Source organism: Rhincodon typus, chromosome 2, assembly GCF_021869965.1.
Source record: "Rhincodon typus isolate 14 chromosome 2, sRhiTyp1.1, whole genome shotgun sequence".
NCBI lineage: Eukaryota > Metazoa > Chordata > Chondrichthyes > Orectolobiformes > Rhincodontidae > Rhincodon > Rhincodon typus.
In genome coordinates this window covers 83,130,453-83,147,330 of record NC_063333.1, presented here as the reverse complement: position 1 = coordinate 83,147,330, position 16,878 = coordinate 83,130,453, and the positions used below count along the sequence as shown (strand labels likewise).

Sequence of the window (16,878 nt, the reverse complement as noted above, 5' to 3'; positions counted from 1 at the left end):
AATTCTTTTTGACAACAAGATCAGCAAAAGAAAATTCCTGGGGAATAATTTACACAATAAAGAGGTAGAAATGCAGCTTGATAGAAACCAGCTGAGACTTCAGGTGTGCTGTCAAAGTTCTGTGAGTGACTCATCTTCTTGATGTTGGAAACCCCTCAGCCTTTGCTGTGCCATTTCTAGTTGAATTTTTCATATAGTTATCCTTAGGTCTACCCTTGGGATTTTGATGGCATGGACTGGCTGATAATTTTTTTCCTGAGAAGTGCAGATAATCTTCCACTATATTTTTCTCATAAAGTATTAATAGAAACACCATATATTTAACCTGCTAGGGATATTTTGCATGAGAAAATTATTATTAGCCTATTGGTTTCTGAGACTGGGAGGTGCAGTGAATTAACATATTGTCCTCTGGGATTCAAGTCTGAATCAAATCCAGGTTGAAAGCCTTTCTCCCTTAGACTGCTGCAAATGTCTATCTTTTTGGCAAGTTTTTTTTTTCCTTTATTCATTCATGGGATGAGGGCATCGCTGGCCAGGCAGCATTTATTGTCCAACCCTAATTGCCCAGAGGGCAGTTAAGAGTCAACCATATTGCTGTGGGTCTGGAATCACATGTAGGCCAGACCAGGTAAGGAGGTCAGATTTCCATCCCTAAAAGACATTAATGAACCAGATGGGCTTTCCCCCGACAATCGGCAATAAATTTACGATCATCTCATTAATTCCAGATATTTATTGAATTCAAATTCCACCATCTGCTGTGGCAGGATTTGACCCTGGATCCCCAGAACATTATCTGGGTCTCTGGATTAACAGTGCAGTGATAATACCACTAGGCCATCGCCTCCCCCAGGAAAGTGTGTGAGAATAGTGGGGATATGAAGAATATAAGTGAGATTCTGAAAATATTTCCTGCTTGTTATTTCAAGCGCAGCCCCATAATTATATTCTAAAACAGCGTACTTATAATATCAGTCGTTACCTAAAAACAGTACGTCATCTGTAAATACTCTATGATGGTATATTCTGCACTCAAATGAAAACAAGAAGCAGGAGTCTTCAGTGCCTCTAGCCTGTTCTCTCATTTAATAATATCATTGCTGATCAGATTGTAACCTCAAATCCTCATTCCTGCTGATAACCTTCTACCTCCCTGTTTACCAAGAATCCATTCATTTCTGCCTTAAACACATTCAAAAACATTGCTTCCACCACCCTTTAAGGAAGACACTTGCAAAGACTCGTGACCTTCTGTTGAACAAAAACTTCCTCATCTTTACTTAAATTGGGCAACCCCTTATTTTTAAGCAGTGACACCTAGTTAACAAAATAGTGAGTTTATTAATTGCTAAATGCAAGAAGAAATTATAATACGCCATACATTCATGCAGAATAGAAACAAGAAAGGAGTCCAAGAAATAATAAAATTTACAAGATATACAGAACAGTCTCATGAGGAGTAGACAGTGGAACATTGATATTTGGCCAGTCAATTTTGGTATTCATGCTTTTGCAGATTAGGCAAAATTATATTTCCTGTTTCTGGTTGATGGTGACTGGCAGCACTCAGAGTAAGAATGCCTGTCTTTCTTTTATCTTGTTTCTATTGAGTGACTAGCTGGCTTTTAACACCCTGATTGACAAGCCTTTCATCTGTAATGTAGGGGTAAATAATGGGTGGATCTTCAACTCTGATCTTCACAGTACATTACTATTCAAACCCAGGCTAGTACCTTAGCCCACTGGTATACATGAGCACCTCAGTTCACTAGCCCGTGCTGGCACACACAGACCATGAGTAAATTCGTCTTTAATCCTTGTCTTTATGTATTCTTGAAAAAAGGAAGGTACAAAACATGTCTCTTGTTCTGATTGCTATATTTTCTCTCATCATGTTCACAGTATGAGATAACTTCCAGAAGAATGCAGTTTAGTTTGATGTGCATTTATTCCTTTTAAGTTCATCCCTTGAAGCTTCCTTGATACCTTATCAACATGATATTCCAGGGTCTCCCTCTCCAGACATTTACATTGGTAGTTGTCTTTTGGGTGCATATCCTTTAAACAAAAGCACTGCACGTTGTAATTGAAAACTCAGAACACATGTAAGTGTTCCTCTGTTGCCATAATAAATGTGACTCAGCAGTCCAGGTGTGGTCTCATCCAGTCAAGGGGGTCTATGTTCAGTCAGGTGTGCCAACACAGGCAAGGGTATCATCTGGTCTCAATTAGGAGGGTTGAGAATGGTTAGTCCTGCATACCAAACACAACCAATCCAGGAATTACTGGTAGGTCAAATGGGGAGCTGCACAGAAATCAATTAGGGGGCTAGTCTATCCTCAGTCAGAAAGGATGGTGAGGTGTCCTGAGTGAATGACAAGGAGGTGCAAAGGGCAGGAACACTTAGCAGTTGGTGAGGGATGGTTGGAGGTTCAAGGATTGTGGTAGATGACATGTGAGGGAAAATACTGCAGGCAATGATGATAGTGGTAGACCATGAGCCTTGGTGGGATGTGGGTGCAATGGCGGAGTAAGCAGGGTGTGAAGTAGCAGAGAGAAGAAGGTGGCATTTACCCTTGCTGAGCATTGAAGATCATTAACCTTCTTTCTGAACTGCTGGGCATATCGTACTAACCTCAGTGGCATCTTCAGTCCAGTTCACTTCAGCAGTGACTGGCTTCTTCTGGCACTTGTGAGGAAAGACAGCATTCGTCCTCTCCAACGCCCCACTCCAACACCAGGCACTGTTCCCTGTAATTTTCTTTCTGGCTATATGGGCCTCCGAGATCCATGCATTACAGCAACTTCCAGAACTGGAAGTAAATGACATGGATGCCATGCGTAGAACCTTGGAATGTCTAGACGTGCAGCCATGCAGAAGAAAGGCAACGTTGGTTCCGGGTCCCTGTATGTAAAGTGGGCGCCAACTTCCGTCTCTCACTCATGTTATTTGAAATTGCACAGCAACACACTAAGGCCAAGTTTCTCCCCTGGGGTCAGAGTCATGTTACAACTGGGAGTCCACAATAAGCCACAAAAGAAAGGGGAAACTGTGTAGCTTTCTCTTATATGTGAGTGCTGAGTGGGAAATAGTGTTCACTGGGGTATAAATATGATGCCAAGGTGTTAATATTGTAAGGTTCCAGCACTGGTGAGCATTTTTGCCACTGATGAGGGCAGGATTGTACAAGGGTGGCACTGCAAGGGCAGGTTACATAATTGAAGTGAGCAACAGAGGATTGTTCGAAAAAAGTCACCAAGACACACAAAAGGAAATCCTCAATAAATTTCTTAAAGTTGACTCTTGGGCAAAATGTGGGAAAGGTATCCCCTGTTTCTATCTCTACAGATAGTGCTAGAAGTAATGAGCTTCTCCAATACTTTGTGCTTATTTCAGATTTCCAGCATCTATAATATTTGCTTGAGCTTTAGAATGTTGGTTTATCACATTATCAGCACGCCTTTGTTAAATTACAGCTTTACCCATTGCCTGCAATCTATTAGCTGAAATAGGTGTCTGAAATTTGTGGAAAATGATTTTCCCAGATGTTACGTGACAGAAAGTTTGTGTTTAAAGCCTTGTATATTAAATTCAGTAATTACCATTTTCAAGTCAATGTTAACTCATTGCAGGCCACAACAATGTTTCCTCATCAACTATGACAAGAATAATTGATCACAGCAACTCGGATTACTCTGAATTAGGAAGTTTTCTGTTGTTAGATTAATTAATCAATACTTCTATTGTAATTGAGAAGTATTTTTACCCGAGTATGGTTAAAAACAGGTACAATTTTTAAAAATCACAAAAGATTCATATAACTGAGACAGAATAACATTCTTAGATCACTTAGAGAACTTAAAGTAGTATAAATTTATTGAACTTATCATTATTGCTGCATACAAGAGGGTCTCAAAAAGTTAGTTCGTGATCAAGCCTCACAATTATTTAGATAATTAGTTTGCTATTGTGAAAACTGAACAAAAGCTTAAAAATGGATATAATGCTTATTTGGTTCAGGAGTATTCAAGGATGTTCTGTATCCTGTGATCTTAGTAAAACTGGCATTCCCTGTTTTAGCAGACATTTAATATTATGACACCTTTGTTTTCAGTGATCTGTTTATTGGCGCAGTCTCCATGACCTATCGTTTCATGTCAAAAAGCCCCCATAAAGCCTCAGTAGGAGGTTGTGTTTTGAGCAAAAACATTCAGTGTTATTTTTCATGTTAGGAATCAGCCAAAGCCTACGAGAGAAACAGCGTGGTATTCATGGGCTGCTTTTTTATGCTTTTTTTTGCCCAAGATAATTGATATCTCAGAACCTAAAGGTCTCAAAAGTGGAGGTGACAAATTATTACAATTCTGTCAGGCCAGGACCTGTGTGCTGTTTCTCTCATGGAGGTGGCTCTTTTATTTGAGTCACAGATGCTTTTTTGTTTGGGAAGTAAGCAAGGATTGTTGCTATACAGCTACACTAGGTGTTCTTTTACATCCAAGTTTCTCCCCTGTGGTCAGAGTCATGTTACAACTGGGAGTCCCCAAGAAGCCACAAAATAAACGGGAAACTGTGTAGCTTTTTCTTATGTGTGTAAGTGCTAAACGGGAAATGTGGGACAGAAGTTGAGCTAATTGGAAAAAAATTCAGATCAACCATCCTGTTTCTTACAGCTAGAATTTCAGCTACGTTTTTTTTTAAAAGAAAGGAAGTGCAGTTGGCACCACTTCCCACTGAGTGCATTGTGATGGAACACTGTGAAAGTATGGACAGTTATAAATGCACAAGTTGGTGGTATTATTGTCAATATGATACTCAGAGCATGGCACAAAACCAGCAGCAATTTCACCATGGGGTATTATGCCTTCGGCTTGGGCCGTAACCCTGGAATTGAGTACTGGCCCAGACAATCAGGTTTCCATTGTAGAGCTGAGGAAGTGCAATGTATGAGAGATAACACTTGAAAACTCCGGAGTGCTCTACTTGCTCCAGAGGTTACAGAAAATATCAAAGGTTCCATGACACTATTTGTGAAACAACAGAGGTCTTCCAATGCCTTGACTGGTAGTTCTCCTGATACCAAAGGCACAGAATACAAATTGTTCATCTCAACGTTAGTTCTGGTGTTTTCTGTGCTCAGTGATTGTTCTGTTTGCCAGTGCAATGTAGATTAGCAATTGATGTAATACTTTATTTAAGGATTTGGGGCACTTCTAAGAAACACCTCAAAACGTAGAGTAAAATTATACTCTTTAAGAAAGGCAAATTATGTAAGAATTTGATTCATTTTAAATATGCCTCTGGAATGTTTTAAATCCTGTCCCTTTCTATGGAACTGTGACAAAAAAACTGTATCATCTGTTGGCATTTTTCTTTTGTGAAACCCATGTAGGGTTACAAACTAGATTCAGTCACAAAAAAAAAAGTGGCATACCTTGTTTTGATATACAATAACCCCAGAACAGATGTTACATTATAACGGGTATCTGAGTCTGGGCCAAACTATTCAAATATAAGTATTCAGTGGTTTTCATTGACTGTATGTGATTTGGTATCACTATGTGAGGCACATAGTTAAACTACTTTTGCCCAATCTATCTTAAAGCTGTTGACCAGATAAAGATAGGCTGGAGAGACTCTGTAGAAGGTCAGTAGTGAACAGCCACTCCCATGGTTTTAACATGGATTTTCCACTTTGGTCATTCTGTGCAAGAATAATTAACGTTGTGGTGATTATTACCTGGAGCATTTAAAATACTATTGTTCACTTGTTAATGTAAAGTTTAAATCCAGGTTGACAGTTAATTGCTGAGGCCAAGGTTTACACAGCACTAATTCTTTTGCTTCTGGATGTCAAGCAAACTATGCAGATGATGAAACATGACATAACGTAAGCTGAAATACAAAGGGTTTTCTGTTCACTCCAAAGCTGAGATAATGCTTTAGAGGGAACCACTCAACAGACTAGTTTGAGACACTGAACATGAGGGAAAGAAATTTAGTGTAAAATCATAAAACATTTGCATTGTGCTGAATATTAAACTGAATAATCTGCTAAAACAAATACAAATGTTTGCTTGGAAGACAGTTTTTACACACAACACAAGAAAATTCAAGCTTACTAGGACTAATATAATTTTGTAAAATATTCAATGATATTTGGTAGCCGTCGGTGGCTGAGATGCCTCGGAAGTTATAATTTAGCTTTAATTATGACATTTAGTGTAAACATCTGCAGAGTGGCAAAATTCTCTAGTAAAAATAAAAGTGCTGAAAATGCATTGCAGATCACAGCAAAAGTAGGCAAAAACCGAGCGAACAGCTGGAATCTTCTCAGCTCCTGAACAAAATGAGCAATAGTGAGTTAGTTGGGAAAGAAATGGCAAGATTGGCAGAAATAAGATTCTTGATGTCAAGACAAAAAAAAAGTCTGATTCTGTTACCAAGTTTTAAACGCCACAATGAGAATTTCTCTAATGAGCGGCGAGAGGCAGATTTGCATGAACCTACATGCACTTGTATGCCATTAGTATCTAATCTTGCCTCATTGAAATGCATTTTCTTATTCTCTCAAGCGGCAGACAGAAATGAGATGGTGACAATTCCCAACATGAAAGTCAGAGCGGGTACCTGGTGACTCCAGCTCGCTGCTTGTTCCTCTGGCATCCAACTTTGTCAGTATTCTCCAACATCCAGGGCATGGGCAGTGATTGCCCACAGCCCTCATACATGGAGGTTGGTATCAGACATACGCCAGACTCTCCACACTTTGATGGCACATCTCTGACCTCCTTACAATAGTCTCCATTTCAGTGCTGCAGTGTAGGGAGCACCTTTCATTCCAATGCTGATCTCATGACATTTTGTGCATCTAACTTATTGATTCGACCTGATGCATCTCAGGGCTCGCTACTTGCTCTCTTATGCTCACTTACCTTGAACCTCCTTTGATGTTCACAGCCTCTCTAGCTTGGCTTGCCTTTGTACATTTCCCCCCCTCCTTCGGAAATGAAAGTTTCATAGTACCTCTGTGTTGCCTTGCTATTTAGAACAGATACAAAGCAAGGCCTTTGTCATGGTTATCAGCAGTGATCAGTCAAGGGAAGAACATGTTGTTGCATGGCACTGTGTTACGTCAGTGTTACACCTAGACCACATGCCAGTACAGTGCATGGCAAACACACTGCACGTGCTTCAACTAAATTACCACATCGAAAGGTCTAAGGGAAGTATTCCTTGGTCAAGTCAGGGGAGACAGCCATCAGTCAGAGATTCCCAGCAGATTATGTCATGGGTAATGTCTGACATCAGTTCAGGGCTTGGACACAATCAGTTAGCTGCTTGGTGTGGACAGGAGCAGTGTTTCCAAATCACTGCAGTCTGGGGAGTGGGTCATGGTCAGTTCTGCAGATCCAGAGCAAACAGTCTAGCGATATATGGTATGTTATTCGGGGAACTATACAGAGATCAGTCAAACACCTAGTCACCCATCCAGGAGGGCTATCTGACCAAGTCAGTCAAGGAAATGAGCCATGGTCCATCCTGAAAGTTAACAGGGTTTGGTTATCAGAGCCCACTGCTATTGTAGGGAGGTTGGGGAAGTCAGTTCTGTGGATTGCAGACAATATGCTGGGGTACAGAAGGCACCATCATTGTGAAGGGGGGAGCGTGTCATATAAAGTGAGAGACAACATTGGATGACACCGACAATCACATCACCCTGACTTAGACAAGGGAACTGTGCAACATGATGGCTGAGCTGAAGGTCTGGGGCTCAGGGGATAATGGGTGGGAGATGAAGTTGTAATTCAAAATGATGTATGGGAATGCGTGGAAGCGCAGTACTGCTAGGCTCGACAAGGAGTGCCAGAAAGTAAAGCACTTAACCAATTCTGATAAAATCCAACCCAGAGTTTCAGGTCGATGATCTTTCATTCAAATTGAATTCGGTTTTAATGAAATATACAATCAACCCCAGATTTACGTGTTTAAAAGATTACATTTCTCCCTTCCATTTCAATGTTTCCTTTCTCTACATCATAAGTTTCCTCCAAATAATATTCTGTGCGCCAAGACAGACATATAGTCTGTTCCAAACTTTTATCAGCTCTGCTTTTGGACAAAATTTCAGCAAAACCAGTTGATACAAAATTATTTACTACTTAAAAAATTTGTTGAGGTGAGTGATTCTCAAATCATCCAGTTTGCACTTTTATGAAGCAAAGATTAATGTTGCAGCTTGTAGAAAACTGTATTTAAATTTCATGCATTAATTATGAGTTTTTTAAAAACTTTCATGAATTGTGAGATCCATGAATTAATTACAAATGTTACTAATAACAAAGTGGTCTGTTCTCACTTTAGAGTAGCATCTGGTTGACTGTTGCAACTTTCCCGTTTATTTTTAGCTAAAATTAGAAACAAACAGCCTGAGAAGTTTGGAGGAGAATCTAGACTCACCAATCTGTAACATCAAAGCATGTTTCCAAACATCATTCTTTGGACCATAAGTGTTTGTACATATAGAAGTGTTATACGTGTGGGAGGGCGATGAAGGCTGTACCTGATCTTTCGGTTTAACTGTTATCCTTTTGTTTGTGTATTTCTTCTTTCGGATTACCTGCCAGAATATCGCCAGATATTGTTTAATTACAAATAGATTGAGATGAAAAACATTTCCACAGTGTATCCCCACAGCCTCCATTTATTTAGCTTTGCATGCAAACCCATACTTTAATACCGCTATTCTTAGGCTCTGCATGGGATTTACTCTGGCTGTGATATGGTTGTAGTATGCCGTGTGATATTACCATGTCCTGAAAATCATAGCAAAATCTCATGTAGCTAACTGCAATTATCTATGCTTAATTTGGACTCATTGCAAATTTCTTACATAAGACCAAAGACCATAAAATATAGGAGGAAAATGAGGCCATTCAGCCCATCAAGTCTGCTCTACCATTCGAACATAGCTGATATGTTTCCAACCTCATTCTCCTGTCTTCTCCTCATAACCCTTCATCTTCTTGCTAATCAAGAACCTATCTATTTCTGTCTTAAACACACTCAATGACTTGGCCTTCACAACCTTCCGAGTTCCACAGATTTACCACACACTGGCTAAAAAAATTCCTCCTCATCTCAGTTCTAAAGGATCACCCTTTCATTCTGAGCCTTTGCCCTCGCATCCTTGTCTCTTCGACTAGTGGAAACATCTTCTCCATGGTCCACTCTATCCAGGCCTGTCAGTATTCTGTAAGTTTCAATCAGATCCCCCCTCATCCTTCTAAACTTCATTGAGTACAGACCCAAAGTCCTCAACTGCTCCTCATGACAAGCCCTTCATCTCCAGGATCATTCTTGTAAACCACCAGTGCTGTCATTGCATTTGCCTTCTTAACTGCCAACTGAACCTACACATCAACCTTAAAAGAATCCTGAACTCAGACTACTAAAGTCCCTTAATGCTTCAGATTTCCAAAACCTTTCCCCATTTAGAAAATAGTATATGTCTCTATACTTCCTACGAAAGTGCTTAAGCACACTTTCCCACATTGTATTCCATCTGCCATTGCCTGGCCTATTCTCCTGGACTGCCCAAGCCCTTCTGCAGCCTCCTTGCTTCCTCAACAGTACCTGTACCTCCACTTATCTTTGTATCATATGCAAACTTAGTAACAATGCCCTCAGATCCTTCATCCAGATTGTTAACGTACATTGTGAATATTGTGGTCCTAATACTGACCCCTGTGGAAGTTCACTAATGATAGATCCACATCTGCCCTCCTTGACTTAAATTCTTGTTGTGCTTCATAAATATCCTGTGAAATGCAACAATGTGAATTTATATACTCTGGCTATCTTGTTAAGGCTAATATATCATTACAAGCCAGAAATGTTTTGTTATTAATCATACCTATAGTTCAGTGGATAAATGATGGCTAAAGGTTTTACAAGATGACGATTTGAGATCTCAACAATCTACACAGGGGCCGTACGTATCTAGGTGCTAACGAGTATTGAGCAGGTTCTAAAAGATTTGTCCAAATCTTAGCCCTGATTTTCTTTTTGGTACTTTGCCCACGTGAGGGACTGTATAAACCATTCTTTAAGAAAAGCATGGATTAATTAAGAATGATCAGTATGACACTGTGAAGGGAAGGTTACGTCTGACTAGCTTAATTGAATATTTTGACACCTTCAATGATACTTCTTCACATTTTTCCCAAGTCCCCTTGTTTTTGCACCACTTTAGAATTCTACATTTTATGTTGTTTTTCCTTATCTTCTTTAATAAACGTAACCCGAAACAAATCTTTGCATTAAATTTGCGCCTGCCGCTGTTTGCCAATTCCGTGAGCTGGTCTATGCCCTTTTGAACTCCATCACTTTTCTTTCTCATAGTTTACAACCTTCCAAGTCTTGTGTGATCTGAAAATTTTCAAATTGTGGCCTGCACATTCAAGTCTCAGCCATAATATAGGTCAGGAAAAACAATGACCCCCTGGGAACATCACTCTCTAACCTCCTTCAACCCCAAAATGCCATCGTACCTCTGTCTCTTTCACTCTGAGATTTGGCTTTGCTGACAAGTCTGTTGCACTGCAGCTAGGGATCTGTGTTCCCTTTTAATCAGTCATTATGAACAAGATGTGATCATACTAGAGAGGTGCCGAGATATGTGAGGATGTTGCCAGAAATTGAGAAAGTTTGCATTGAGAAAAGCTTCGATAGGCTAGAATTTTTTTTTTGGAACAAAGAAGACAGGAATGATTCAATTGAATTATATAAAATTATAATGGGTCTTGATAGACTAGGGAGGAAGACTAATTTCCCTTTGCAGAGGTCAATTACCAGGAGGCATAGGTTTAAATTAATTGGTAGAAAGGTTAGAGAGAAGTTGAGCAGAACATTTTTTCACCCAGAAGATTGTGGCGTCTGGAACTCTGTCGGAAAGACTAGTAGAAACTGAAACCCTCATTGTATTTAAAAAGAAGAATTGTAATATTGCAACCTGCAAAGCTGCTGACTAAGGGCTGGAAACTGGGCTAGCTCCTTGTTAGCTAGCACAGGTACAACGGGCAGAATGGTTTTAGATTGTACTACAAATAGTCATAGAAAATGCTCAGCCAGTAAACTCAAAAACCCACCCTGAAGAATCTGCATTTAAAATCATAAGATATTTTTTGTTTACAAGGCATTTTGTGTTCGAACCTCACGACTGCTTTACCTTGTTCTGCTGCTCTAAGTGGTTCATGGGAGATGACACAGCCCCCAAGCAGCTGTGCTAGAAACAGAATGAACAGCATCTGGATTCCAAATGCTGTGACTTCCCATTTTGCTGGAACACCGTCATTTGCTGTAACCAATGTCTTACACAGAAGCAAATTTCAATATTGAGGTGTGTGTGTAATGAGCAATTCTAACAGTTCTTCTTTTCAACAGCAGTTGCTGCTACATCGCAGGATTCTGAATTGGGATGGATCAGTGAACGCTCTGAATCTCTACACGTCACCATCATTACCCAACATTACTCTGGGTCTCCCAGCTCCAACTGCCTCATCTGCCTCCTCCCACATCAAAGTATGTAATAATTATAGGCCTAAAGTTACTTAATCTCTTTAATCTGTCAGATTGGTCGAAGCACATAACAACCCTGTGAGGCATGCAGGGTTGTGGTCAGCCATTATAATAGTGTTGCCATGCTTAAAACAAAAATTACATCTCTGCTATGAAACCACTAAGTAATGGGATCTATGCCATTGGTTTCCCATGGATCTAAGATCTCAATTTCAGTCAGAGAATTGCTGAGCAAAGACCAGGTACTTGCCCATAGGATGTGAGTGAGAATAATTCCTGGGTGGTGTCTCCGTGACTGATTCAAAGAGAATCACTGGGGGCCTGGAGATGGTCTACCCACTCACTTTTTATGATCTACATCTTGTATGAAAGAAAGAATCCAGGGAAGGGTTTTTTTTTTAAAAAAAGCACAATATCTCTAGGAAGTTTAGACTTGGTGAGACTTCTGAGACAAATAAAGAATTATTCAAATAATAGAGGTGATTTTCCTCTTCAAAGCATTTGCAAGTTGCTCAGTTCCCAGGCATTGCAGTGAGGAAATATGGCTACAGAGCGTCCTTGTTACACCTTCACCCACAGCCCAATCCTGAGATTTATAGTTACTCATTGGGTGTCTTCCTGAATGTACTGAGTGTCATGATGGTAATGAGATGGCAGAGGATATTTTAGCCTCTCACCTCTACAGCTCTGACAGATGATTGCAAGCTACATCTGGACCTCCAGGACCAGATGAATGTAGTGGAAGGGGAAGCCTGAAGATTGAAAGCGAGCAACCCAGAAAGATCTTGCAGTATTTTGCTTATTCTGTCACAGGGTGACAGTTCTGATACCAGTTGCCAAGTGCTTGTAGTTTCACTATTGCTTTTTACCTGCTTACTGACACTATAACATACAGGGCATGAATGTGCATTGGAATTATGTGCAACCATCTAAGTAGCCCAACACAGCCCAAATTTAAAGTTTCCTACCTCAGGCAGGTGTAGTGTACACCAGATACCTTGCAGCTGTCAGATGCCTTGTAAGGAGGTAGTCAGTGAACATCCACTGCAGTTTCAATTCCTCTATCTTTAAACTATATGATTTAATTCCTTAATCTAGTCAGAAGTCTATCCTCCAGGTACAATCCTCTCACATCAAAGGGTGTATGCTGAGAATAAAAACAGAAAATGCTGGAAACATTTTGCAGGTCAAGCAGCATCTGTGGAAAGAAACTGAGTTAACGTCTCAGGTTAATGATCCCTCACTCGAATTAGAGAATGATAGAAATGTAGCAGTTTTTGAAATGGAGAACAGGAATGAAGAAAAGAGAAGGTCTGTGTACACATGGCACATGGCAGTCACCTGAATACAAAACAAAGTAAAGAAAGAAACAAGTAAATGTTAAACAAACAAGATAAAATGAAATGTAATGGAGAGATAGTAGGAACTGCAGATGCTGGAGAATCTGAGATAACAAGGCGTAGAGCTGGATAAACACAGCAGGCCAAGCAGCATCAGAGGAGCAGGAAGGCTGATGTTTCGGGCCCCAAAACGTCAGTTTTCCTGCTCCTCTGATGCTGCTTGGCCTGCTGTGTTCATCCAGCTCTACACCTTGTTATATCTGAAATGTAATGGAGACAGGTTATGATCTAAAATTTAAAACTGAATATAGCGTCATGAAGGCCGTAAATGCTGAGGCAAGGCTGAGATGCTACTCCTTGAGCTTGTGTTGAACTTCACTGGGATACTGGAGCAGGTTGTGGACAGAAAGATCAGAGTGGGAGCAAGGTGGATAATTACAATAACTAGCAACAGGAAGCTCGGGGTCGTGCTTACTGACTGAATGGAAGTGTGTTGCAAAGCAGTCACCCAGTCTATAGTTCTCCACATGATGGACGAAACCACACAAAGAGCAGTCAATGCAGTACACTAAACTTAAACTGAAAAAAGTACAAGTAAATCCTTCTTTCACTGAGAAGAAGTATCTTGGGACTTGGTGGGTGAGAAAGGAGGATGTAAAAGCATAAGTTTTGCATTCTCTGTACTTGCACATATTGGTGGTGGGCGAGGGAGGGCTGCTTAGGTGACCAAGATATTGAGGAAGGAATAAAAATAAAGTGCTGGAACAAACTGAGGAGGTGTGGCAGCATTTGCAGAGAGAGAAACAGAGTAAATATTTTGAGTCTAATATGACTTCTTCAGAACTGATTTGAAATGTCAACTCTGTTTCTATCTCCACTGATGTTGCCAGAGCTGCTGGGTATCTCCAGCGTTGTCTGTTTTATTTTAAACCTTCAATATCCTCAGTGTGTTGTTTTTATATAGTGGAGGGAGTGGTTCCTTTGGAATTATGAAAAGGTATAGCAGGGGAAGATATGTTTGTTGCTACAAGTATCATGCTAGGTGTGGCAGAAAATGTGCAAGATGATCCAGTGAATACAGAGGTTGTTTCAGTAAAAGCTGAGGACTTGGGGAACCATATCATATTTCTAGAGGGAGTGGATGGGCAAGAGCAGAAGTTGAGACAGGAAAAACTGAGTTCACTGGGGCCATAACAGGCTAAAATAATAAGTCTACCAGGATAACCCTGTTTCCAGATTTTCAGAAAGGAGTTAAAAGCAGATGTGTGTGATTGAAGAGATTATGAGGTTGGGGTCTCTGAAGTCAATTTCCACAGTGAAAATAAGCTTAGTGACAGGCTTGGAAACAATGTTTTGATCTTTGTTAGTCAGGTTAAGGTCCAGAGGAAATGGAAGGGAACATCAGAGAGTTAGTTTCCAGCTTCGGCTAGCTAGAGATCAATACATCAGGCAACAACAGCAGTACGTTTGTCAGCAAGTTTGATCATGATGTTGGGATTAGACTGAAGAGAATGGGAAGCTTCAAGTTTAGACCAGGATAAGTTGCACATAGTGAAAGGAACAAAGGAATTGAGATGTCCAATCTCATGGTTCGAGAGAAGGTAAGGGGCCACAGACAGGGATTCACATTAAGAAGAATATTGGAGAAAAAGGGTTCACTAGCGGGGTGGGGGCGGCCGGGGGAGGAGTAGGTGGAGTTTATGACTAAAGAAGTAAGCATGAAGACAGAGATGAAAGAATAAGAACTCAGTGCCAAACTGAGCTTGAAGTTCATTGAGCATAAGGAGAGATACCAGGCCTTTGCTGAGGACCGATTATTTAGAGTCAGAGATAGCAAGGTGAATAACTAGACTTCTGCAACATGAAACTCTAAACCTTGAGGTCAGATCAATGCCAGCAACCATAGATCAGATATTTAAATGGCTGTGGAGGAAGCTGGAAGTGCCTACTCTTGCCCCACCAATAGAGTCTACGAGTGCTGATCTCACTCATAATGCTGTCTGCAGGCCATTTCTGATCCAGAAGGATCATTGGGTGGCAGCCATCTGTACACAAGTGTCAGCAGCCTATTAGGCCAAATAAAGAGCCCATTAAGGTTAAGCATGCCAACTGGAATGTTTTAGTTGGCATCTGGGCCTCTCACTAAGGCTGAAACATGGGCATGTAATGGAGGTAGCATCTGGTCGAGCATTCTGGGGATTGGGGTGTTCAAGTAGCATTCCGTCCACCCTGAGAATTATGCTAACTGTCGAGCCACAGTTGCAGCCTCTCGTCTCCCAGTGGAGGATTACTCCAATGCAGTGATAGCTTGAACTCTGTGGCCTAACATAAAAATAATCATTCAGAGGATGCCTCCCTTTCCCTCATTCTTGTAGATACATGAGCAACTGTAACCTGTGACAACAGGGCTGCTGATCTAAGTGCTGGAATGTCTCCTTGGGGCCTTCCAGCCGTGGGAGCATTCCAGAGATGGCCATTTAATTGACTGCCTCCTCAAAATCAGCTCTCTTCATCCTGATTCTGTATGTGTGGAACCCTGATCCACATTTCCTCGTGGGAGCAGGATTGAGAACATAAATGAACACTCAGCCAATATTTTTTCACATTAATTCAAACATACACTATGGAGGAACTTGATCTTCGATGATAATGCATAATGGGCAATAGTTAATTGCAAGTCCTCTTTGCACCCCTGGTCAGTCTTCTTTTTAAATTTCGACCCTATCTGTCTTACCTTTGAAATCATTAAATAATGATGAAGTTAAATAAAGGCACATTTGACTTTTTGTATAAATTGTTGAATATATTTATAGATTGAGTTTGTGTTTGGACCAATGGAATCCATATAATTGGACATTGGCCTTTTTCAGATAGAGGAGACTGGGTCTTTCATGGGTGAATACCTACAGAGGGAGTAAGGTCAGTGACAGCCCTGGAAACAATGGTTCAATGTTTGTTAGTGAGACCAGTTTGTATAGTCTTTCCAATCCAGCCTTGAAAGGGATTGATCCACCATCACACCATCAGAAACTTCCTGGTCTTTCCGAGCAAGATGCAAATAAAATCTGCACAAACCACGGTAGCTGGAAGAAACCATGTTGTTTCAAGTCATTGTTCAGTCAGTTCCTTTGAGAACAGTTGCCTCAGTGTGAGCACGGTTTGTGACCAATTAAAAAGCCTCACTGGCTTTGTGCCAGCTCTCAATCTTTTATGGGCGGAATTCTAAAGGGAGCCAAACAACACACCATCTTGCCTATTCTGCTTTCTTGATTGAGGTGAGGCGAATAGAATTGTAGGGAGATCTAGCAGATGTACCATCATTTTTCCAGACATATTACACGAGAAAAGGAAAACAAACCCAGTAGTGTAATTGTGGCTTAAATATTAATTTATAGATAAACATTTGTTCCAGGCCTCAACAACAAACCAAAATACTGACAGACAAGCCATTCCGGGAATGACAGCCATTACTGGACAGTTCAGAGGAGGTGCTCCCTTATCTTCTTACTTAACGCCTGCTCCTTTTGATGGAAAGGTTAACAGCACCCATCATGCCCTGCTACAGCATGTACTTCTGATGGAACAGGTTCGAAAGCAGAGTCCCCTCACAACGGGTGAGTTGTATTTGCAAGTGAAACTTTTGGATTCTAATTGAAAGTTTGGAATTTGCTGGGATTCTTTCCGTTGAAGTGAGAATTAAACGTACATAAGGACTTCTAGAAAGAGGAAACATTTTAGAAGTATTCATAATTCTGAACCAAATATACATATATTTCAAAATTTTTACCTGTAAATGACATTTTGGCCCTGTACCTAGTTTAATTAAATGTTAAGTGCATTATTTGTATCATTTTCCAGATAAAAGGTTACTGTTTGTCCCAGACCAAAGTGTGAGGTTACAGTGGGTGGAAAAGAAGTGAAATTTAAAGAGAAGAACTGTGTCAGGAGTAGTAAAAC

The 16,878-nt window shown here is 40.5% G+C and overlaps 1 protein-coding gene across 1 annotated transcript in view; it reads left to right on the top strand.

Moving 5' to 3' along the window:
- The window catches only part of LOC109931812 (histone deacetylase 9-like), a 948,406-nt gene that overhangs the window by 678,849 nt on the left and 252,679 nt on the right, over positions 1 to 16,878 (top strand). Inside the window, exons 10-11 of the mRNA XM_048608478.1 lie at positions 11,447 to 11,584; positions 16,334 to 16,535. Coding sequence (XP_048464435.1) covers positions 11,447 to 11,584; positions 16,334 to 16,535 — 340 coding nt within the window. The remainder of the gene's footprint in view (positions 1 to 11,446; positions 11,585 to 16,333; positions 16,536 to 16,878) is intronic.